Genomic DNA, 26,413 nt, shown 5'->3' with positions numbered 1-26,413 from the left:
TCAAACATTACGATAAACCAAATTTCAGACAGCTTTTTTACATTCAAACAAGTATGACATGACATGACACATTATGCAGCAATATTTGGGATAAATTTCTCACATTGTGCAGTCGAAATACTCACATAACCTCGGTTATAATGCAGAAATTTTATCGATATCGCAACATCGCCGTTCGCGAGCAGTAAGTCGCCATTTTGAATCTGTAACAATTGCTAAGCCAATCACATGCGAGGTACGTGTTTTAGTAAAACAAACACGTAGAAACTACCTCGCATGTGATTGGCTAATAGACTCATAGTGTATGTTTCTGCAGTTTGAATGTGACGACGCGACAGGCTGTGTTTTACGTTGAAAATTCTCCTAAAATGTTGGATTACTCATTAATCTGGTGAGTGTAACGTATTCTTAAAAAAATAATTTCACCATACAAGCTTAAATTTGCCGACCTAGGGCCGTGAATTAGACGCAATCGAGAAGGGTGAGGTACCTCACCCAATTTTCCATAGAGACAGTGGTTAAGAACATCCACACAGCAATGGGTACTGCAACCTTCCGTCTGTCTACGGAGGACAGCGTCAATGGCAAAATATAAAAGAGTCCTCCGGACAGACGGATCTTTCTGTCTAATCACATCCCTACAGTACATAAACTTACTGGTATTAAGAAGACCGAGATATTTTTCCGATCCATTCCATCAGCGACTAGGCGACTGACACCAGTTTCTTTCAATGACGACGCACTTCACAGGGTTCAAGGATCGCATGTTGAGCTGAGCCTGGGAGCAGAGGAAACATGGCATTTTCCGATCTGTCCAGCAGAATCAATCGAATGTTATCTTTCGAAACGCCACCGGCGCTTGGTCCCAGTCCCTTCAACATAGCGAATAACTACCACGAGGATTCTAATCCACAGGTGAGGAATGCATAGTGACCTCAATAAACAAAGCATGTTCCACTCAGAATCTCTTTGGTTTGAATTGAATTGAATTTATTCATTTCATTCCATTTACATTGCATTTACATTGCATTTACATTGCATTTGCATTTTTCATTTACATTGCATTGCATTGATGATTACATGTTGACACATAATATTACAGTAATATAACAACATGAATTAACAGAATATAGAGTTACTATACGAAACGGAAATGAGGTGACCCAACTAAAAGCATAGGCTGCATAGCTTGTAAAATTTGTTTCCCTCAAACTTTCAATGATGTGTTATACTAATGTTGTAACTAAGCCGGGTTAATGATGACACTGACAGTCTCCATTTGACGTTGCATAATTTGAACAAATCAAACAGTCCCAGTCTGCCGATACACATATAAACTCCACATTATCCTCAGCTACATGTCGAATAAAGAGTGAATAACAAATACAGGCCTATTAACTATTCAACATAGCAGAGCTCGTAGAGAATACATTTGTATGTCCATTCTCTCTCAAGTGAAAGTGAAGAATCCAGAATCAATCAAATCGGCGTCATTATATTCACATGAAAAATAAAAATTGCGTTGTGCCCATGCCAACCACACGCACACTGCGCCATGGCATGGACACAACGCGCCTCAACGCATTGACGCAACAATAACAGACCGCATATTTCCATTTACCACAAACTTCCCCGCGATTATATAACACAACCATGGGTTATATAATCCCAATTACATCATATCATTTTCATATCATTATACATAATAATACATAACAAAAAATTCATGTCAAATCATTACACTTTACAGCAATTCCATACAGAGCGGATTAACAGTAGATAATTAAAAAAATATATTTCAGGAAAGCGTGTGTTCCCCGCTTTTCCAGTCAAATATACAAACGTTGAAATACTAGTAACTACAAAATTGAACGTTATATATGAAATCTGCCAAGAGCTGAAACTCTTTGAACCTTCCAAATTTACAGTATAAAATCATACAAACTCATGTTTGATACATGGCATAAACGTTTCGGGCAAAGAGAATAACACATTAATGTTACAATTTTCGTCAGTTCCGTTTCGATGTAAAGCACAGTCGTCCCACATTGTCAGTTATGTACAGATTCTTCGAGACAACGATGCATAAAAGAACAGAAAAATCATGTCAACCGTGCCGTAACAGAACATTTACTGCGTCGCATACGACCATACATTAATGCCTGTAGTAAGTACATACAACAACACAACAACTTCCCTGCGATTATATCATACGACCCGTATGATAATAATCGATTTTCTAAAAGTAATGTATTTCTCAATGAATCAATATAACACATATCAGGAAATGCAACAGTTAAAACAAAGTGAAGTCACGGAATGTTAGAATTCACTAATAACAAATATGAGCTTCCCCGCTTTAGCAAGCGAATGATAAAGATAACTTCCCCGCTTTTTAATGTGTCATATCGTCACAGTTGACAATTTGCTCATTGACAAAACTTCACACAAATTAAGGGATCATTCAAAGCGTGAATTTTCGACCAACTATTCTCATTATCAAAAGTTCTTGACTCACTGAACAACCACTAATATTGTCAGAATGCCATGTTGTTCAGCTGCCAACAAAACAATTAAAACAATAATAGTTCCTTCGTTTTTCCACGTAATAGTGATTTCAAATACTTTCACATCACTATTCCAGTATCTCATTAAAAACTTCTTATCAATCACATATCAATTAAAACAAGCATATCATATTGATAATCCTTTCTCGCATTGATATTGCATCTCTAAATGCGCATAGTTCCTAATTCCATTGCTACTTGAGATGGTACACAAGTTTCAGCTGCAGTCATGAATGTATACACTGTAAGCGAATCAATTACCACTCACAATAAATTCCATGAACGGACAGCGGATTTCTAACCTGCAGCGACCAACCCAAAATCCGGTCTCCAATTTGACTCCCAGGGCCCCCATACCGTTCCCTGAACATGACATCCATGCTTCCACATGTTACAGTTAGGTATGCATGCCTCCCTTGTTGTTACATTATTGACAACAATGTCACCATGAGAAATATTCTCCCCTTTTGGAATTGACCGCTCCTTTGGCGCTACGTTAGTTCTTAGTGGCTGCACTTTTGCATGCTTTTGGACATCCTGACCTTCAAGTGATAATTCGGGAACCCTCTTGGTACCCTCTCCTACAGGATTTGCAATTAGAAGCACCCCAGCATCTAAATCCTTTGCATCAACCTGTTCATCACATGACTCATGTCCATGTCCCCTAGCATCAATTTCTGCACCACCCTCATCTACATCAACGCAACCCAGCATCTGCGATCCCCCATTCAAAAGAGTAGATATGGCATCCTCCTCCTCCTGTACAGCTGTATCTGAGGAAAGATCTAGCTGCTGAGCAACCGGGTCAGTGAACACTCCTTGTGTTCCAGCATCAGCACTCCCAGTTTTCAGCCCATCTCCCTCAAGCATACAGTCTTCACGGAGAACTAACAATGCTTCTCTCCTAAGCACTTCAAATCGGTCTCCCCTATTTCTCATGTGCAAACGCCTTAACAAAATTCGTTCTCTCTCCCGTGTTCCACTGACAAACTGATTTGACAGAGCTTTATCCCTAAGCTGCCTCAGAGCCGCAGCTTCCTTCTCATCGTCTGCAGCATCTACCAATTTGGCATAAAGACGAATGAGAGCCCTACTGAAGTCTGCCAAGTCTTCATCATCACGTTGAACACGTTCATAGAACAAACACCGCAAATAGTGAGAATTCTCTCGACTAAAACACAGACGGAGAGCTTTTACAACCTCTGTAAAACTCCTCCTCTTCTCTTCAGACAGGCAATAGATAATCTCCTCTCTTGCTGGCCCTGTGAGGTTGCTCACTAAAACTTTAGCCTTTTCCTCATCACTTAAACTGAAAGGCTCAACTGTCAGATTAAACATTTCCATCCAATTAGAAAAAGGTGTTTCTGTGCCATCTTCACAATACCCACTAAACTTTTCAATCAGTGCATGGCCTAGAGCGAGATTTACACACAACCCTTTCATTGCCTGTCCAAATGATGTCGAAGAGAAATTATCAATTTGCACATCCTTATAAACAAACTGTTCACACATGACTAATTACGCAGTTTGACCAATTAGAAATCTCTAATAGGGCCTACACGTCATTTTCAAACATGAAACGTAATGCCCAAATGGCATCATAGGTCCAAACTCTGCATGAAGTCCAATCGGTTAGACGAAAGTTCAGCATCATCCATTATTTCAGTTACCAAATACTTGCTCAGTGCGTGAGATGCCATATCGCAGCTCTGTAACCGTCGATTTCGCATCCCGATTGATGTTCAGCCGCCCCCGACGCACGCCAGCGCACTCCGACGTCCACAGCAAAACTCCCGACGCACCATCAGCTCCAGTCTCCAGCCCGCCATCGACGAGCCTGATCATCTTGAAGCTGCCTCACAGAGTAGTGCTGCTCTACCAGGGCTGATCAACATACACCATCAAGATCAAGATCAAGATTACCCAGCACTCCTGTCCGCTACCAAAGTGTAGTTAAAACAGCAGGTCTCCTCGGAGCGAAACGTGGACCATTATTCCGTCATACTCGAGGCTGTTATTCGTCGATCAGGGTTCTTCAACTGGATGAAGTGGATCACTCCGTCAGGCTGTCATCATCCCACTCCTGACACCATTTGTTGTAAGCCGGGTTAATGATGACACTGACAGTCTCCATTTGACGTTGCATATATTTATTTGAACAAATCAAACAGTCCCAGTCTGCCGATACACGTATAAACTCCGCATTATCCTCAGCTACATGTCGAATACAGAGTGAATAACAAATACAGGCCTATTAACTATTCAACATAGCAGAGCTCGTAGAGAATACATTTGTATGTCCATTCTCTCTCAAGTGAAAGTGAAGAATCCAGAATCAATCAAATCTGCGTCATTATATTCACATGAAAAATAAAAATTGCGTTGTGCCCATGCCAACCACACGCACACTGCGCCATGGCATGGACACAACGCGCCTCAACACATTGACGCAACAATAACAGACCGCATATTTCCATTTACCACACTAATAATGCTACATTCTCTCAATCCTTATGTTTATGAAGGTGAACTTGTCCTTTAAGTATGGACCTGATCGCACCATTAAGAGCTAAAAATTGAAAAAGTTCCCTACCGTGGGAGGCCACAGGGGAGAAAAACCCCTCCCACATCCTCGCTCGTGCGCACATTCGCATGCCGAGATGCCGAGTCATGAAAATATCACTCATAAAAAATTTTTGAACTTGGCATCCCTGCACATTTGTGTGTGTGTGTGTGTGTGTGTGTGTGTGTGTGTGTGTGTGTGTGTGTGTTTCTAGTGTCCTTAGCAAAGGTAAGTAAAAAACAATTGTGCCATCAAAAAAAAAGATCTTAGATATTTCATTGTTTTTCAGAATTTTTATTGTATCTCTGTTTTCCGAATTTTTATTTTTTCAGTGAAATATTATTGTCTGTGACAATGCCTATACCACATTGCTACCAGCATGAAAATATGTTATTAATTGATTTTAATCAATAGAAGCCAAAAAAATCATGCTTTTATCAAATATGACTGTAAGCACAATTTGCATGGAAATTGTACAAGAATTCATGTTTTCTAGCATTTTGTGGTCTGAAAAGCTTGTAGGCCCTACATATTTATACGTAACTTTAGAACCCTGTGCCTGGGGGTTGCAAATTTGATGTCAAAAGATGCAGGAGACTTGAAAGAAAAAAGTTGTTTAACATGGCGATGGCTTTGTGGGATGGTGACACACCACACAGAATGTCGAGGGGGGACCTCCAAAGCCCCCCCCCCCCCCCCCCCCCCCCCAGTCTATGGTTAAGACAACAGGCTGTCAATATCTGTAACATCTTTCCTTTTCTCTCTCTCATTTTAGGGTATCATTCAGCTTGGCATGGCAGAAAACAGACTGTTGGGTGATCTCATGTTAGAGAAGGTATGACCACTGCTTGCAGTGTGGGCCAAAATGGTCAGGTAATACTGCAAGATCCATATCATTGTTCTAGTAAATAGGTGAGATATGATAGATGGCAAATTACATCAGATCATTAGAAGCAGTCAAAAAATGATATTGGGAGGAGACAGGGAAATTAGTAAAAGGCAGGAAAAGAAAGGTCTCAAGATTTAAAAGCTCAACAAATCATCAGTTGTTGTTTTTTTTTTTTTAAGATCCTTTTTTCTTAAGCTAAACATGGAAAGTGATCTTTGTTTAATCTTTTGAGGATAGTAACAATTTTGCTACATAACAAGCAATTCCCATAGACACCTGCCTGAGTATACTCGGGACCCATCCTCAAAGGGTTACTGAAATGAAATGGAGAGTAAAGCTCAGAAACATCAGTCCTCGTATCAGACAAAACTAGACGACATCTAGTGTCTGTTTTATGTAATCACATATCATGGTCTAGTCGATCGTATTCATTGCACAAAAGTTATGCCTGCGTCTTCTGCACAGGTGAGAACTGTGGACCTGTCGAAGGTGAGCAAGTCGACACTGGTGTACCAGGATGGCAGGGGGATGGCAGACTTCCGAAGAGTCCTGGCAGAGTTTCTAGGGGACGTGGCCAAGGCTCCTCAGAAACTGGACCCAGACAAGGTGACTTTATAAAATATGATAGCCGAGACCTTTCCATCTGGCAGCCGAACAAGAGGACATTGATTCAAGATTTTGATGAAGCATGTCAAGACAAAGTTGAGGTTATCCTCTTTTTCTCAAAAAGTGATATCGGAATGGAACAGTCTATTCGTGTGTAGTAGAGAGCACTTCAATCGACACATTCAAAACAAAGTCTAAAAAAAAATTTGGGCAAGATCCGGTAAGATCGATGACTATAAACCCTGTCCATGTACTCCAGCTGCACAGAGCCTATCACACAGAAATTAATCATCTTTATTAGTGCAGAGGGGCAAGTATAAGTTTGTATACATATCTTTGAGCCCACTTCCAAGGTACTGTATAAGACCTGCTCAGTATCAAACTGCTGGTGACTTCTTTGATCCGTCAATATCATGGAACTGGGGCCTTCAGTTTCTGTTTGATTCCATAAACATTCACACAAAGTCAAATACTACGAGCACACGTGTACATGTAGCGGGTGAATGTATCAGTTTACAAAACTGCAGTAAACTTTAGTATGCATTGCAACTGACAAATTGCCCTTAATTGATGTAAATGAATATCAATTATTCAGCATTCTAGTAATGGCCATGAAAACAAAAATCATAGGCATAATCAATGCTTAGCAGGTTACATTCAATGAAAGGCAATTTGTCAATCAGTTGTGATAAAAACAACTCAGTGCAAGAATTCATCAATTTGGATAAACTCATGCATGGAATGCTGTGAGGGAACTAAATTAAGCACAACTTGTTGATTGAGGGTGGTCCCAAAGTATATAGAATATGTTGGTAAGTGAAAGTGATTTAAGCATGTGTGCCTTAGATAGCAAAGAAGGGAGAGCTGGGATGAAAAAGAAAGGGATGAGAGAAGAGTTGTAAGTTCTTCTCTGTATAAAGACTGTCTATACAGCAAAATCACTCTTGCCTTGGATGAAGTGATAAGGAAGGAATGTACTCTTATCATTTTATACCCAGGTACATTTGGAGTGACTAAGATCGGTTACACATGAGAGAAAATTCGTAACTTGAATCATCATTGTAATGATGATTGCAATTCGTCTTTAGAATTATCGGACCTTACACAAACTCGCTCGAAAACTGTGATTAGAATTCGAATTCTCGAGCTAAGGTGCTACGTAATCCTTGGTGACTTGTCAATCAAAACGTACGATCGAGTGCATGCATGCGGCGCGCGTATTATCTACGGAAGTGCTTGAAAGGTCACGTAAGCTCCGCCCCTCAAAAGATGTTTTGGAGGTCAAGCATTACACACGCAAATTTCACACCGTAATTTGAGTGAAACTTCACTGGAATTCACCTCCGGACCAGAATTTGAATTCGTGATTCTAATTTGCTTCCACACGTGCTAAAAATTCGTGATTAGAATTATTTTTGACTGAATCATCATTCAAATGACGAATTTTTGACCGTGTGTAACCGCTCCAAGAAATCTCTCTCATAATTAACTGCCTTCAACAGTTGCCAATCCACCAATATTGCATCCCTGTGGCATTGCCAAATCTGCTGCTATGGATGCCCCAACCTTTGTGTGCCTTGAACGAAGAATACCACATCCTTGATACCCAAGAGAGTGTCTCTATTATATTGACTGTTTAGAAAGAGATTTAGCTTGTTCCTCATTGTCAACAATTATATTACTGGTCTTTGTAATTTTAAGTCTTTATCATTTGGTCCATTATGTTCTGTAGACGGTACCTTCTCTTCTTTCACCGCTGTTCCCATTTTTCCAAAAAATAAAATATAAAGAATGATAATTCATGCATTAACGAATCACACTAGCTTGTTCCATGTGATGATGAATCAGAGACTAGTGCCGGTATCATCTAAAACCATTCTTCTTGATTGTTTGCTCCACAGATTCGTGTCTGCAATGGGGTTCTGCCTCTGATTGCGAATCTACTGTGCGTAATATGTGATGAAGGAGGTAAGTAAAAAAAAAAAGAAGAAATAAATATTATACATCATTGCCCCGCATGTTTCTTTTCTCTTTTCATTAATTTATATACACGTTAACTTGCAATTGTTGTTGACTCTTACTTTCATTTTGTTGCCTTTTCTCGGTACACCAGGTTAGGGTTGCTGTTTGCTCAGACCCCCCCCCCCCCCACTCTTTTCTTTTCTTTATCCCTCTGCTGTTCCCCATCTTGTTTGATGTTGCCTCCCTATTCATCCTTATCCTTCAATGGTTGCCCCCATGGTACTGGGGATCATCACTGACCCTCCTCTGCCTTTTGTCTGTCCACCCTCCTGTAATCCCCCTTCTTTTACCTGTTAGGCTCCTTGCCTGTGACCTCCAACCCTCCCTTTTTGTTTTCTTTGTTCTGTGTCCCTAGCCCTCCCCTGACTGTTCTTGTTGTGTGTAGTCCTCATATGTGATTGCTTTCCCTGCCTGTTTTGTCATTTTGCCTCTGACAAAGATTCTGCTAGGATCGAAAGTTCAGTTTTCAGCAGCCCTTTTTGCTACACTTTTCTCTTTTCAGAAATGTCTTGTAATTTTTCTCCAGCTTTGAGATGCATTCTTCAAAGAAGAATCCATCCTGACAAGCTAAGGAGTGTCTTAAGATAATCACTTTAACCTTTTGTGTGCTTTCAGTGCAGATAGGCATAAAAACCCCACTGTCCAAAGTCCCTGGTACAGAAAGGGAAAAACAACTACAAGTACATGATATACTGGAGTATGTTACACAATAAATTGACACTACATTATTAGTATGTGTATGAATACATGTAATTCGCTCAAATGTGCTATACTTTTTGAGCACCTGTGTATTGTGTATCAAATTCACAAGCAACTTGTATCGTGTTATCAATATTTCAGTACTGGTAGTCGTGAAATTAATAGGCTCCGTTGAGACAACAGCTTCACAGGAACTACAAGGTGGTAGTACCAGCAGAATAGATTGTTCATATGTCACCACATGTTCATATGTCACCACTTGTTTATGTACATCGTTTACATTGTATCTCTCTCACTTTGTCTGTTATTACACCTCACTTGCCTTTAATGTATGCCATTGATGTCACTCTTCCCCCTATCAGATGGTAGAAAAATCTCTCTTGTAATCACAATTATAATCAAGAGCACCGGGTTTGAGTCCCGAGTCTCACTGAGCAATGTTGTGCGTAAGCATTCCGTCCCCTCTAGTAAGGGGTATAACACTCTCTCCCTCGGATACGACATAAAATGGAGATCCTGTGCGTGTGTTAGTCATGACACACGCACGTAAAAGATCCCACATCATTCATTCATCGTAAAGAGCAGGGTGCCAACCCAGTGAAGTGTCCCCCTGCTCACTCTCACAAGAAAACAGGCGAATGTTGCCGACCCCTCATGGTTCACCCCAGGTGACAAGCAGTAGTCAGCAAATTGTGTGAACCAGGCACACTGTGCCATATGCGTGAGTGAATGAATTGATTAATTAGTTGTAATCTCTATTACGAGAATCATGATTGAAATTGAGATATTTGCATCTAAAAGCAAGTTATTGTACTCACACTTCTAGAACCTTGATTCCTAAATCAAGGCTCGCAGTATTTTCAAATCTTGATTTACTCAATTTGTAGTGCACACTTCCCATCTGAAAGGCTTGACCTCCAAAGAATGATTGAGGAGACAAAGCCTAGCTTGACCCTACATTTTGTATTTCTGCCCACAGACCGTGTGAAATGTTACGCAGTCTGCCTTCACCGCGTTAGCTAGCACACACTTTGCAAGTTTGATTGACAAGTCAAGAAGCTGATACCTCAGAACTCAAATTAACATTACAAATGGGATTTGATTCTTGATTGCAAGAGACTTTTCTGTCATCTGGAAATACTCTCTTTTTTTTTTATATTGGAGCATCTAAAATGTCCTTAACTCAGAACATGATTACAATCGCGATTCATAAAGATGATTACAATTGTACGTAAAAGTTTTTTTTTTAATGTCTTAAAGGGCTGTATTCTCAACCTTCCCATTTCTAGTTCTGTGTGAGCTGCTGTCATAGGAATTATTTGTCCAAGGTTCAATGTTCAAGTAGGCCTACTTCCCTTCCTTTTCCCATGAGAACTCACAATTTTATGAAGTTCCAGAAGGCATTAACCTCAACGGAACTTAACTGAGCCAGTGGCATGTGTCCTAGAGGGCTTGCTTTTCCGACCGGCACAAATATCTGGGAAGCTAATTATCAATGAATATAATAGATTGCCTTATCTCCTTGACCCCTAATGTGACTTTCACCATTGCTGTTCTGTTAGACAAGCTGCATTGTTAAACTGAGAGCCAGCAGGGCTGAATTTACTTGTATTTAGGTGTCCAATTATCTAGGTAACTGTAAAACTAGAAGTTTTCACGTGCATAAAACTTTCACGAATTCTATGAGGAGCCGAAATTCACAAAAGTGAAATGCACACAAATGTATGCAATGCAATGCACTGAATGCCAGTGGCAATTCACGAAAGATTCATGCCGCAAAAAAGACCATCGGCTCTGATTTGCGAAAGTTTTCATGCAGCGAATATTTCTGGTTTTACAGTATGTATGATGAAAAAGCATGGTGAGTTATATAGCTATTCAGGTGTCCAGACACGCACAGGAATAATATTACTCTGTTGTTTCTTTATTATATATTTCTTCAAAGTATGACAGATGAGAAATGAGGAGGATAAAATGGTGTCTGTTTTTCATTCTCCCATGTGATGTTGGTGACATGACTTCTCTTTCAACCCGTTTCAGACACAATTCTAATTCCCACCCCCTGCTTTGGAGGAATCATGCGAATCATGGGTCACCATCCCAATGTGAAATACCACCCAGTTCCCTTGTCCAACAAAGTAAGTCAGTTTCAGATTTATAAATTGAATTCTATTTAAATCATGGCAAGACATATTTTGGCATTAAATCACGACTGACGATTGTGTTGAAAACATTTTGTTGTATCGATGCCATGAGAAGGTATCAATCACAAGAAGGAATTAGTCAGGCAAAAAAGATAATCATATTTCCAAGCTTCACCATTCAGCCGTGACTTGGACAATCAGGAACACCATTTTAATAGGACGATATCTTGCCAGTATTTCCAAGACACATGAATTTTACCTCTTAAACGACTTAAGACATTTTAGGGTGTGGGGGGATGGTGGTTACCGTCCAATTAACCCCCAGAATCTTGTTTTGGGTTTGAAAGTTTTGATGTATGGATCCCATTCATCACCAGGAAATGAGAGCATGACACAAATTTTGAATTTTATTGATTCAAGTAAGTCACAAAACTGTACACAAGTGAAAATTACATGTAAAATGTCAGTTGACAACATTTTGAGCTTGTAATACGTGTGTTAGTTTGGATAATATCAATTATATTCCCTGTGATTGCAGCTGGCACAAGAGGGGAGTTTGCCCCAAGTGTATATTTGGATGTTGTGAATGCAGTAATATTTTATTGAATGCATCAGTGAAGTTTGAGGAAAATCTAACAATTCGTTTTTCAGAGTATGATAAATTTTCAAAGTTTTGATGAAATCAGCTTGTCATCATAGCTGGATAAGAAAACAACAGCAATATGTGAAGTCACATTAGGGCACGGATGTAAAGAAAGTAGAAAGGGAATGCAACATGTTTTCAGTTTTCTAGCATAGTTCAATAAAAAGAGCACTTCAATGGCCTCCTTCAGAAAGAAGGGGGATGATATTACCTTAGTCAAGGAAATCTGTACTTTTCATCAAGAAAGAAATCCACTCTGTAGTGTGTGTTGGGGTAATTTTCCATTCAATCTGAAGTCATCTCCATGGTTACGCTTTGTTTTCCAGACAGGTTGTGATGAAGGAGAAGAAGTGGGACTCACCGTGGAACAACTTGAGAGCAGCTACCAGGAGGCACGGCAGAATGTAAGTTTGGTCACATCAGGGCCATCGGCAGACAAGAGTCGGTGCCAAACTTTGAAAGGTTTTGGTGTACAAATGCATACACGTTGATTTGTGTTGATTTATGATACTCTCAATATCACTTTTGCGTTGAAATGAATATCTAGAAACATTCCATATATTTTTGAATAATTTTTCTTCTATTTTTCTTCAGATTACTTGGATACGCCCACAAAAAAACCTTCCAAACCACGATTCTGGTTGTGACCTCATCTGTCAATCATTGCTAAAGTACTGATATGTTTAACAAAAGACATTGGAATGCACCCTCCCCAAGAGCCGAGACAGAGCATAACTTGCATGTTCCCTCGCCATGTCTTTTGTTAGTCACATTAATATCCCAGAAGCATGCAAGTTATGCTGAGTCAAGGGGAAAGTGCATTCCAATGTCTTTTGTTAAACATATCAGTACTTTAGCAATGATTGACAGATGAGGTCACAACCAGAATCGTGGTTTGGAAGGTTTTTTTGCGGGCGTATCCAAGTGATCTGAAGAAAAATAGAAGAAAAATTATTTAAGAATATATGGATTGTTTCTAGATATTCGTTTCACCGCAAAAGTGATATTGAGGGTATCATGAATCAACACAAATCAACATGCATTTGTATGTCATAAAACCTTTAACATTAAATTTGAAATCTTGTGGCAAGCGTCTCTCATCTGGAATGCCCTTCCTGCAAAGGTCACCATATCGTCACAATTTTCTATGGTGTCGCAGTTTTCACCGTCAGTTTTCAGTGTTCCTCATAATGAAACAATGTTTGGAGATGCACTTGTTATTCCCCTTTTCAGGCTAGGTTCAAGAGCGCTCCTGAAGTGCTCTATCCTCTGTATTATGGTCATGGCTGTTTAGAGGGATTCAGAAGAGGTGTGCGGTGCATTGCTGTGCACACAAAGACAGTTAAACCTCTCTCTCTCTGCCATTTCATGAGTGCTCTCTGCATGAAGTATTAGGGAGCTTTAGATTTGCAATGCGGACGTTTGGATGACGAGTGCGTTGGCCGTTCTCCTCTCTCCCTGCGTCATGTCGCAAAGTAGCTTTAGATTACGCAAAGACGCAACCTATAAAAAGTAATATGGTGCCCCCATATGATCAGTGCATCAAGTAGCTCTCTGAACTTCATGAATTTGAGTGGATGCAAAAATAGCCCAGAACCGATAGTGAAAAACTCAGGCAACGCAAGATCAATTTTGATAAGCAATTTTGTGCATGCGCAGAATAGGGTTTTTTTTCCCTCTAAACATCTGCATTGTAAAAATCTTAAGTTCCCTATTATATCATATGAACAAACCCAGTGGTTATAAGTCTTAGCCCTTTGGGAGAACTTCTGTGCCCAACTTTGTGTATAGATTGGGTATAGGAAATAGGATTAGTAGCATTGGTTCTACCTGCAGGCAAACTAAATGCTATTTATTCTCCTTGTTACTTTGTTAACCCTTCCATTTCCCACAGGGCTGTAGAGTTAGAGCTCTATTCCTGATAAACCCACTCAACCCACAGGGAACATTGTTCACTCGAGAGCAGGTCCTAGCTTACCTGAATTTTTGCAAGAGGTGCGTACCAAATTGTGTTGTTTCAGTTTCAAATTAGTTCTAATCCTGAAGATCACAGCCAGCTTGTGTTATTTCTCTTAATTTGTAGCAAAGTTGGCAAAACAAATATGGCAGGACCCTTTGCAAAAACACTGAGTACCCTTTAAACCATTGGAGACTAGTCCTGAGTATACTCAGGCAGGCGTCTATGGGAAGTGAGTGTTGTGGCAAAATCAGCCTGTCCTCGACGGGTTAAGAGGATACTCGGGGGGAATGGTAAGAATGGTAGCAATAATACCACTAACAATAATTGCATCTGAATCCTGACAAATATTGTAGGCACTTATCGCAGTCATTCTGAACATTGTTATTGCATATTGATGTTGCTATCATTCTCATGATTATGATAACAATAATAATCATTAGGCCTACTTTTATAATTATCATCATTATCATTAATTCATTAGTAGCAGTAGTAGTAGTAGTAGTAGTGGTAGCAGCAGCAGCAGTAATACGTAAGAGTACGGCAGTCATCATCATCATCTTCTATCATTAGTATTACCATCATTCATAAATCCTTTTGTTGAGGATTGTTCATTTGCTATAATGCATGCTTGATTTTTTTTGTGTGTATAGGCATAACCTGCATGCCATTCTAGATGAAATCTACCTGGCTGGTATCTACGACCATGGCAACCAACTGTCGTCAAGCATCCTCAGCATCCCAGAGAAGGACGTCCCTGACCTAGAGAGGGCGCACTTCCTCTGGGGCATCAGCAAGGTCAGTCCCAGTTTCCCTTCTAAGTTTGTTGTAGATATTTTTCTCTTTTTTTGGCATTTAAAAGTACAACTGCATCCTCACAATTAGAGTGTTCTTCATAACTTAAAGTGTACAAAAGCAAGGCAGAATAACTCACAACTCACTATTTAACCTGTACTGTGCTTTGGCAGGCCTTCTGCCTGCTGACACAGCTGTCTGGAAACTTATCGCCAATTAATAGAAAATACATATAATCTCTATTGTATTACATGTACCATGGCCTTCCCTTGGAGTGAGAGACATTGCTACACCAGAGTAGGCTTTCTAACTTTGATCTACATAACATTGAAGGTCATGTTTGGATAGACTACCATACTTATAAAAGGGATGGTATAGTATTGGTGGAGATGAGGATTGGGCTTTAAAGGGACCGTATAGTTTTGGTTGAGACCTAATTTCAGGTTTCTCTCATTTTTTTGGTGAGATAATGAGAAATCTTTTATGAAAAATGAAAGAGCATGTAATTCTATGAGGAATTCAATGTTTATTTGATGAAAATTGGTTTTGAAATGGCTGAGATATATCCAAAAAACAGTGATTCTAATGAAGTGTGTTACCCACACTTTATTATGATCGCTTTTTTTACTTTGTTTTTTCATGTTTCAGTCACGCCAAACCCGATATTCATCAAATAAACTTTGAATTCCTCTTAAAATGGTATGCTCTGTACTACATATCATAAGTGTTTTCTTGGTATCTCGCAAAAAGTTAAAAGCCCAATTCTCATCTCCACCAGTACTGTACCATCCCTTTAACTTTTTGCTAGATACCAAGAAATCACTCATTAAATAGTACAGAGCATATCATTTTTAGCAGAATTCAAAGCTAGCTTATTTGATGAAAAATGGTTGGAATGGCTGAGACATCCAAAATAAAAATAAAACAAAGAGACCGTAAAAAGAGGTGGGTCCCACCTTTTATTAGGATCGCTTTGTGTTGGATATCTCAGCCATTTCCAAACTCCAATTTCCAATTTTCATCAACTAAATGGTGATTTCCTTTTGGAATCACATGCTCTTTCATATTTCATAAGAGGTTTCTGGGTGTCTCATCAAAGAATGTTACAAACCTGAAGTTAGGTCTCAACCAAAACTACATGATCCCTTTAATGTTGATAAAAAAGCTAGCCAAGATATACTAGGTACCTGGGCATGTAAGGTATTCTAAGAATGCTGCACAACTTTTCAGCCTTATGTGTAATGTACAATCTGCTGCATAACTTTCAATACACTGAAAAAACCAAAAAAAAAAAACCCAAAAAAAAAACAAGAAGAAAAGAAAACAAAACAAAACAAAACAAAAAGAAACTTTTGAAAACCTGCTCTAACTTGAAAAGTTAGAAGTTGTAATACTTTCTGGCACAAGGAGAGTCCCTATCTTTCTTTGCTGACCCTCTCTACCCTGCCGTCTTGTCTCAGCAGGATTTTGCCTACGCCAGCTCCCACTGCAGCGTCCTCTACTCGCACAACGAGGGCGTCCTTCAAGGTGTCTCGATGTTATCGGACTACCACACCGTGTCCAGTCTGACCCAAGTGGCCTTGACCCAGATCCTGGGGGACAAAGGTAAGACACTACATGGACCGTCCATCCCATTATAACTAGCCAGTTCCAGCACTCCCTTTAAATAGGTAATGACGAAAATGTGAAATATTAGCTAAAAGCTTCACTGGAAATACTACAGTATTGGAGCTTACTTGATCATGGTTGCTGCACAATATTTTTTTATCCAATTACATTATATCGGACCATGGTGGTATCCATCGCACAAGAGTCTGCATGCAATTCAATCCCACTGCTTGTGACAAGCAAATTCCAATTAGTGGAACATGAATTTTGAGCCCTTCAGAGTTCTATGTTTAAGGTTTAACCCGTTGAGGACAAGTCCCGAGAATACTCGGGCAGGTGTTTGTGAGAAATGCATGATTTAGCAAAATCAGTCCATCCTCGTGGGGTCATGCAGCTGTCTTGGTTGAAAGGGGTCAGAAATTTATGCCATTATGCAACAGGATGAAGTTGGAATAGGGCTGGGCTCTTTGCATGGAAGGACTGTGAAATGGGGTGTTTGGCAATAAATCGTAAGGTTCTGTTAAATGTGCCTGTGTTCATGTACATGTGATTTTCATGATGAATAAAAGGGTTACATGTATCACCTAGAGTGAACCAAGAGGGCTCTCTTCACCAGATTAGCACTCTGCTCTTTGTGAGAAAATGAAGTGAGATCTTGCCAATATATGCGTGAGTCTGGCTCCCTCAATAGGGGACCTCCATTTTATGTCTGAAAGATTTGAATACTACCCCCGTAATCAGAAATATTCTGAGGAAAGATATGTCCCCTATTTCAACAATTTTCAGATTTTTCTCCCGGTTAGAGACCCTAAAGTGGATATCCCTTTCCTTGGATAGTGACCAGTTCTAATTATGTCATAATGAAAGAGTGTAAAAAACCTCCCCACTTTGGGAATTACTACTGCTACATTTATCTGAGATGCATGTAACATGCATGTATCTCTGTGATGGCATGTGGGATCTTCTCCGTGGTGTAAGTGTGTGAATGAATGCTGATCTTGAGATCCCGTTTAATGCATACTATGAAATATTACACACCTTGTATGCTCGTGTCATGTACAAGATTTTCCCCTCATTTCCCACTAAATACAAGTTTTGTTCATTGTTCATGCATTGTGCATTTGCCATCAGAGTGGGTGCACGGAGTTTACCTTCCTGCCTTCTGCCGTCGCCTCCAAGAGGCACGTGATGCGGTCATAGCTGCCCTCGACAAGCTCAGTGTAGAGTATGTGCGTCCGAGGGCGGGCCTCTACATTTGGATGAACCTCGTAAAGGTGATTTTTTTTTTCCGATTCCCAGACCACTGCCCAGGTGTATCAGGGGGCATCAGATACAGCGAATGGCAATTTGTATCATTAATTCTTCCTGGGAGCAAAGTTGTACACAGATATGTGGATGGATCTATGAATCCTGTGGCCAAAATCATTATAAAATGAGTGTCAGAGGATGTCATCAAATTGCACACTAAGCAATACTCCATCAAAACTAAAAACAAAACATAGGAAAAAAAAACCAACAACAGTGATTATCAAAACTTTTCAGCAGCCCCCAATATTGCAGCCTCGTCTGGCTTACCTGTAATGTCTCTTTCAAAGCAATCTCTCACCCCAGCTATTTTCATTTCCTAGAAATATCACGCCTCCTCTTTGCTAAAATCACTAACCATCTCCTCTTACTGCCATACGCCTACAGTACATGGGATGCTCAACCTCTGAGGAGGAAGGCAGCCTCTGCCGACATCTCGTCTCCTGTGGGCTCCACATCCATCCATCATCCCGTTTCTATGGCGACGAGCCCGGATGGTTTCGCATGATCATCAGCGCCCCGATGCCAGAGCTGCGAGAAGGTCAGTGGTTCAAACCTCAATGGGAGCTAGGTTTTAGTTGAGAGACAAATTTGCACGATGGCGACGAGCCCGGATGGTTTCGCATGATCATCAGCGCCCCGATGCCAGAGCTGCGAGAAGGTCAGTGGTTCAAACCTCAATGGGAGCTAGGTTTTAGTTGAGAGACAAATTTGCACGAAGCAACTGATGGACAAATTGTCTGTCATGGATGCATGTACATACACACCAATTATTCAGTGTCTTTTACTAGTACCCGAGATAAAAATCATTGGCATATGTGCTTGGGTTGGATTCAAACCCATGAGCCCTCACAATTGAAAGACTGGTATCATATCGGCCTCGAGATGGCAAAACAATGTATGTCAAAAATTCATGAAAATTGACTTAGTCACATGTTTCAGCTTATTCTAGTATACGAATAATTTATGAGTTGTGAGTGCATAGGGCACGAATATCGCACGAGGCGCGAGATGAGCCACTGGTCTATTCAACAAGGCGCGTAGCGCCGCGTTGAATAGACCAGTAGCGAATCTCGCGCCGAGTGCGGTATTACGTGCCCCAATGCACGAACAAAATCATAAATTATTCGTTTTATACAACACCTTGTCCACAATCACAATACAAAATTAGTGACCGCCAACTCAGGAAGGCCCAAAAATAAATGTAACAATTAGGCCGAGAATTGTAAACCACCCTGTGTACTGCTTTCAAACACTCGTCATGATTCGACCACACAGTCAATCACAAACTCCGCAAGGTCTATACCCATTCTACGCTAACGTTAGATCGAGTTAGGCCTGACTGTTAGGCCAATCTGAGATGTTGGTAGATCTAGCAGTAGGTCTAGACTTTGTCTATTTCCGAAAATGATTTTGTATAAAAACACAGAAAAATAATCAAATTACGGTTTCTCAACTTGAAATGAAGTCTTGATTTTGGGATCACTGTGGTCCACGTAGCAGATCAGAGTCAAAAGTAAAAACACAGCAGTAGGTATAAAGGCCGCGATACATGCAACTAGCTAGGTGTACACGTTAACGTTGCAGTACTCCACCGCGCCTGGTCTGTGAGACTTACCGGCAGCGCAGCGCAGCCGGCCAGCACGTACACTGTACAATGTAGTTTGCTGGCGCTTTGCTACGGGTGTGAGCCACAGAACTCTGTGAGCGGCCATGCATTAGTAGCCCCCCGCGAAGCCGTGCTATAGTACCTTCGAGCCGTGCAATAGGCCCATGCCAGGGGCCTATTGTATGGCTGTCACTCTCAATGAGTTTGATAGGTATTTTCTATTGAATGTCATGTGACATGTTCTTGGCCAATCACAATTCGACATCATTCTGAGGTGTTGTATAATATAATCTAACTCCTGACCAATCTTGAAATCAGAACCCATTCCGTTACTGAGATATGACGCTCCCTCCCAGTGGGAATTGTTCAAATTTTGTTGGCAAAACAATGTAAGCGGCGATACGCTTGCCCCTGCTCAACACATGTCAGGCATGGACTTGGCAAAACAATGTATCTACATGCGATACGTTGCTTTGCCGTCTACATGTTTATGCAGTAATAGGCTGCGCAGGGCTCGCGGCTGCGTAAGCGCGCATATATTGACATCGTAATCGTAATACATTATACGCGCGTCAGTGATCGAGACTTACATTGTTTTGCCGTATCAATGGCAATAGTGTGGTTATTGTGAGACGGCAAAACAATGTATGTTTTGATTAAATGCAAATTATTCTAAAAATACAGGGTCTAGTGAAATCAGTTTGCATGCACTGTATTACTGATACTGTTTGTCCTTCTAGGATAAGATATGAAGTGTTGAACGAAAACAGAAAAAGAGCTGTAGGTTTGCGAAACTTCAAGCTCGATTTACTGGAAATGAGGTTGGATGTCGATACATTGTTGTGCCATCTCGTGGCCGAATAGCCATTATAAATATCAAGGATGTACATATTCAAGTGGGATTTAAACTCACTACCTCCTGATTTTTAGACAGACGTCATATCCATGGCTATCACTAAATAGAAGTAAATAAGCGGTGTGTATTTACGTCAATAAGCGACATTTTTTTCAGGCAGTTGCAATGAATAAACTTGATGCAAGAATCATTAAAGGAAAACTTTCACTTGTAGTTATTTTTGCTTCCTTGCCTTCTATAGAGCCAGCCTGTGCTAATGGCTGTTTCACTCTTTTCACACATGTAACAACAGGTAGAGTGAAATATGAAAGCCTTTACTTATGAGAAACAGAAGATACTTCACATACAGCATGAAAGTATAATTTCTACATCACGTTCAAGGTGCATCTGATAGATGAGTAACAGAGGATGTACCAGTATATCATTGTCGAGCCCACCAGAGGTGAGGGGAGACTAAGGGATCGCCTGCGGCGTCTGTCCGTCCGTCGTCCGTCCGTCGTCTGTCCGTAACGCTACAAAAACTTGAATAACTCTCTACTGAGGATTTCAATTTCAATCAAACTTGGAGGGAAGAGTGGTAATACAAAGTTACACATTTTAATAAACATGAAGGGCACCTCAAGGTCAAAGGTCACAGGCAGAGGTCAATGAACTTTAGGGCCCAATGTTAAGTTTTTAGGGCACATTTTGTTTATGGCTCGTAACTTTTGATGTATCTGTCTGTTTGTGACCAAACTTGGATGGTAGATGTCCCTTGGGGAGGTGAAGGTTACCACAAGGTCAAAGGTCACAGACAGGGGTCAACAAACTTTTAGGGCCCAATGTTAAGTTTTTATAGCGCGTTTTGATTATGGCTCATAACTTTTGATCCCTTTGTCTGTTTGTGACCCAACTTGGATGGTAGATGTCCCTTGGGGAGATGAAGGTCATCACAAGGTCAAAGGTTACATACAGGGGTCAAGGAACTTTAAGGGCCCAATGTTATGTTTTTATGGCACGTTTTGATTATGGCTCATAACTTTTGATCCCTTCGTCCGTTTGTGACCAAACTTGGATGGTAGATGTCCCTTGGGGAGGTAAAGGTCATCACAAGGTCAAAGGTCACAGACAGGGGTCAACAAACTTTTAGGGCCCAATGGTTTTTAGGGCGCGTTTCGATTGTGGCTCATAACTTTTGATCCCTATGTCCGTTTGTGACCAAACTTGGATGGTACATGTCCCTTGGGGAGGTGAAGGTCATGACAAGGTCAAAGGTCACAGAAAGGGGTCAACAAATTTATAGGGCCCATTGTTAAGTTTTTATGGCGCGTTTCGATTATGGCTCAGAACTTTTGATCGCTTTGTCCGTTTGTGACCAAACTTGGATGGTACCGGTAAATGTCCCTTGGGGAGTTGAAGATCACCACAAGGTCATAGGTGGGTCAATGAACTTCTGGGAGTTCGAAAAATATTAATTTCTTGTACGCGAATGGGCGAGACACAATTTGGCACTTGCCTTGTTATATCTTTTCACTGTATATCTGTCGTAGGCTCTTGGTGGTCACTCAAATAATGAGTAGTGGACACACAGAAGTGCGTTTCATATTTTATTCAGTGTAAGTGAGGAACGACAAGAAAAACCTGCAAAATACAATAAAGACAATCATGAATGTACAATCAAATAATGACGTTAATTCATCATATTTGACTTCTTTCCTATTACAATTTAAACACATTAGATGCCGGAAATTACAGTGGATGACAATGTCATCAAAATGCCTATATCCTTTAATAAGCATTACACTGTTCAGTCATATGAAGAATTCAGGTAAACAGATCTCAGTTCAATAATATGAATCAGGGATGTACTAAAAACAGAGGGATCTAAAGTGAGTATTGAGTAAAATGAATAGAACAACGACAGCGAGAGATGTGGTGGCGATGAATAAGATGGATACCAAATTTAAAATTAAATTGAAATTCAAGTACTGATGCTCAACATCCCTCGTAGTCAGCCTGTCTTACCACCCTTATCCCCTAATGTTTGCATCACAGTCAAACCTAAAGGATGGCAAACAATAGAGGTCATCGTTGTTATCCCCTAAAGAACAACATACAAAGCCCCTAAAATTGTATAGCCTCACTAACTACACTCCTCACTGTATTCTAAGGCACAGTGGACGTCTTAAAATCCCTCAATCGAATGGACAGCATCAACAGCGCACTTCATTTCTTCAGACAAAATTAGATCAACATCTACAGAAATATACCAATTAATCTCAGTCAAAATCTCAATCATAATAATACATTTCATCCTTAATTGATATAATGAACATTACAGATACAAAAGTTTTCAGCTTAAACCATACTTAGAACAATACAGCACTACAGCTTACCCAGGCACAACACCGACTCGTCACGTGGACCGACAAATCACTAGATTCAATTCCAATGAGGGAATTACTGTTAGATAGAAAACAAATTCAAAATTACTTACTTTAGTTTCATACTTTCAGGTCGACAAGGCCAAAATTAACATATCAACATTTCCTCGACAACGAGTATGACAACTGTCACATCAACTTCATGTGCATCATACATTGGAGACTGCAAGGATGTAAAAACATTTCAATTACTCATCCATACATATTTAAACTTACAATTAACAGTTTCTAAATCCTATTAATTAAAACTGTCTCATACTAAGACTTTAGAATCAACAGAGACAATTCACAATGTCTTCAATCAATCTCTCATAATTTTGGCTTCTCTTAAACCATTGACCTTTACGAGTCTTACATGTCACCATGCATGTATCACACACACAGAACTGTGGTTGCATTAGGCAACGATGAATTTTATCACAAAATAAATCCATCATAACACTCTCCTTTACGTCAAAATCACCATTAACCTTTAAGGACAATTATAATATCTTAAATCAAAGATACATACCACAATTCTGAAGAGTTAACGTGTTGAAGCACCAAATGCTGACTACGAACTCTATAGACCGCAGAACTATCTGGTATGTGTGATGTTGCTCTGTAGACAAGCACAAGTTGGAATGGATCCCCAAGTCCCAGCCCGACCAATACAAGGACATGTGCTCTGTACCGCGCCACCAGCTAGACCTTATCACTAACCAATCAATGCGCATTGCATCGTTAGGACTTTCAATCTTCGTCTTCTACAATCTTCCCAAAATTACTGTTAACAATATACAACTGAACTAATTTACATACACCTCCGGCTCTTGGTTTGTTAAGGAACGTGAAACCAGCTACGTCACTTTTACCAGGTAGAACTACTTCGCGTACTGTAAGAATATTGCGGTGATGTGTCCCTCTTCATGCGGACACCACTGATGCTATCACGGACAAAACAAAACATCTTAAGAATCTCACATAGCGATTACTCTCATTAACAAGCACAATACAGACGTGATTCCGAGTTGCAAAGATCAAAACAAGAAATCTAGGACATGTTACATCATTCTCAAAAATGCTCCTGCTTCTAAAGGCTCGCAAGCCACCTGTGGTCTATTAAAACTGAGGCTGATTTAACAAATTTTTTCAAACGATTTTGTGGAAAACGAAACAAGCCAACTTCAAATACCCTGGTAGCTCTAAAGAAGAAAAAAAGCCATTCTAGACAAAACTCAGCTTTCCACATATCAGTGATGATACAGTTTGTTTGTTTATGAAGTCGGAACTGTTGGAACTGTTACATCATTGATATGCTTTTTGATATTTCATTATCGCACAAATTTTCCATATTAGAGTATGAGAGAAAAAAAAAGTTATGTGTTTGTATATAATGTCTCTCAGAATTCAATTGGGGAGTCTGTATTGTACACCTTTTTGAAAGTATGTAACCACAGGGAAAATGTTTTTGATTGTGTCTGTATGTTTTATGTGTGTGTGAGTATGTGTTTGTGTTTGTGTGTCTGTGTGTATGTCTATGTCTTTGTGAATATGTGTCAGCCATGCAGGGATGTACTGGTTTGCTGACACACTTTTTCTTTTGTGCTTCCCCTGGATTCTTCGAACAGAGGATATTGGCAAAACAAACTGCATGCTGTGTCATTGAGGTCAGCCAGCATCCAAATGAGATATATAAAAATCTCTGGCCGGGAAAATGCCTTGCTCTGCCAAATTCACATAGAGAGAGCTCTAGAGAAAAAGGAGTCTGACTCATTCCCTGGGGAACATGGAAACAAGAGATGAGTGGCTAGCTATGAGTGAGAATGATAGAGGCCATTGTCTGTTGTCATCTGCTTGTAGGGATCCTGTGTGTGAGTTTGATTCTGTAGAATCTTAGAAGGGGGAGGGAGGGGGAGGGGAAGGGGGAGGAGTTACTTTAATACTCATGGCCCGTGGTGTGTTTCCGATGTTTGTTGGTAGTGCTATTGTTGTTTTCACTGCCAGCAGTTTATCATGTGACCATGCGTCGACAGGCTGTTGGCACGCAACAAAGTGTGAGCGACTAGTCACCGGTCCATTCTTGTCACCTGTCATTGAGAAGTTGACGGGACGGATGGAGGGGGGTGGGGCAGACAGTGATAAGAGTTCAACCTTGATAATTATGTGGTGGATGGCACTCACTCCTCAAAAATACCAAATCATCTCTCCACCCGAATAGCTGACTCATGCCATAGGTACCTACAGCTTCTTAGTTTTAATGCTCGTTTTGTGCACAAAAACAGAGGCAAGTAATCAAATCTTGCATAAATGCTAGAAAACGAACACCCCCCCCCCCCCCCCCCCCATGCTTTGAAAGGTCTATGAATCCTTGTAGGGGAGGAAAGGAATGAATTTATCAAAACACAAAACATTATTTATCTGTCCCTTTGTCAGAGCTTCCAATTCTCTGTGATTCTTGAGGAGACTTTGGAAATGATTACTGTAAGACGAGGAATGTTCATGTGTATTTTAATTTCGCAAATTTCGCAAGCGTCAAGATTCGCGAAATTAAAATGCACGCGAAAGTTCTTGTCTACACTACATATATGCTTTGAAAGCCTGTGGCAATTCGCGAAAATTTCATGCCACGAAAAAGGCCGTCGGCTCCAATTTGCGAAAATTTCATGCCACGAATATATCATGTTTTACAGTAACCCTTTCTGTGCCAGGGACTTTGGACAGTGTGTACAACACTATGGGGGTTTTATGCCAATCAAAGCGCACAAAGAGTTAAAGGGTGTGTACAGTTCTGGTCGAGGTGAGGATTTAGCTTTTAACGTTTTGCGAGATATTCAGAAACCACTCTATGAGATGTCAAAGAGCATGAAATTCTAAGGGGTATCAAAAGTTCATTTGATGAAAATCGGGTTTGAAATGGCTGAGATATCCAAAAACAAGGTGAAACAAAGAGATCCTAATAAAAGGCGTGGCCTGTCGCCTTTTATTATTATCACTTTTTTGGATATCTCAGCCATTTGAAAACCAATTTTCATCAAATAAACATTGAATCCTTCTTAAAATTACATGCTCTTTCATATTTCATAAGAGGTTTCTCATTATCTCACTTAGGAATGTTAAAAACATGAATCCCCACCTCAACCAGTACTGTACAGTCCCTTTAACTGTTTCTTGGTGTCTTGACAATGGTATGGAAGTACTGGAACTTCCACCAACTGAGTTTGAAGGGGATGGTATAGGACTCAGCGTGTGGTCGGTCGGGCAGTCGGTCTTTTGCAGATGTTGCAGATGGAAATGTTTCTACACTCTTTGAGTGGTTCAAATAAATGAAAAATTGTGTGCAGGACACATTTTTCAAGAGTACTGGAAAGTGTGTTACCAAGGAAACAGCACATTATAACCCTCAAATCAGGAAAAAGACTTACATATTGAAATTCTTCTTCAGTGTTTGAGCGATTAAGAAAAAAATAATTGACATACATGGCAACTCGAACTGTGATATAAAGTTGCACAGGACAAATTTTTCTAGAGTAGCAGAAAGTTTGTTGCTAAGGTAACAGCACATGAGATACTGCTTATAATTTTCGTCAGCATACCAGTACCCAAGTTTTAGGCAGGGGTAACACTCACATTTAGTGATATTTCTAGTTTTTGTTTTATTCTTATTTCCCTTCTGATTCCAGCTCTAAAGAGACTTTCCACGGGCCTTCTCAGCTACGTCCCAACTGCCACGTCGGGCAAGCCATGA

General features: G+C 40.2%; 1 protein-coding gene across 1 annotated transcript; it reads left to right on the top strand.

Moving 5' to 3' along the window:
- Positions 1-662: 662 nt before the first annotated feature.
- LOC139739006 (probable inactive 1-aminocyclopropane-1-carboxylate synthase-like protein 2) lies at positions 663-26,413 on the top strand. The gene is made up of 12 exons (XM_071649623.1): positions 663-915; positions 5,906-5,965; positions 6,485-6,625; positions 8,527-8,593; positions 11,387-11,484; positions 12,460-12,537; positions 14,028-14,128; positions 14,744-14,888; positions 16,349-16,490; positions 17,625-17,767; positions 18,186-18,339; positions 26,349-26,413. Exons 1-12 carry the CDS (start codon positions 796-798, stop codon positions 26,411-26,413), a joined length of 1,314 nt encoding a protein of 437 aa, XP_071505724.1. The 5' UTR covers positions 663-795.

The sequence above is a fragment of the Diadema antillarum genome, unplaced genomic scaffold, assembly GCF_040938485.1.
Source record: "Diadema antillarum isolate AM-2024a unplaced genomic scaffold, OU_Dant_1.0 seq00000778_RagTag, whole genome shotgun sequence".
NCBI classification, from domain to species: Eukaryota; Metazoa; Echinodermata; class Echinoidea; order Diadematoida; family Diadematidae; genus Diadema; species Diadema antillarum.
This window is presented reverse-complemented; position numbering and strand designations above follow the sequence as displayed.

Excerpts from the sequence above, each read along its gene's own strand:
- LOC139739006 (XM_071649623.1), top strand. The coding sequence starts at position 796 with ATGGCATTTTCCGATCTGTCCAGCAGAATCAATCGAATGTTATCTTTC. Across the intron at positions 6,626-8,526 it reads AGAAACTGGACCCAGACAAG|ATTCGTGTCTGCAATGGGGT; the intron begins GTGACTTTATAA and ends TTTGCTCCACAG. Across the intron at positions 17,768-18,185 it reads TTTGGATGAACCTCGTAAAG|TACATGGGATGCTCAACCTC; the intron begins GTGATTTTTTTT and ends ATACGCCTACAG.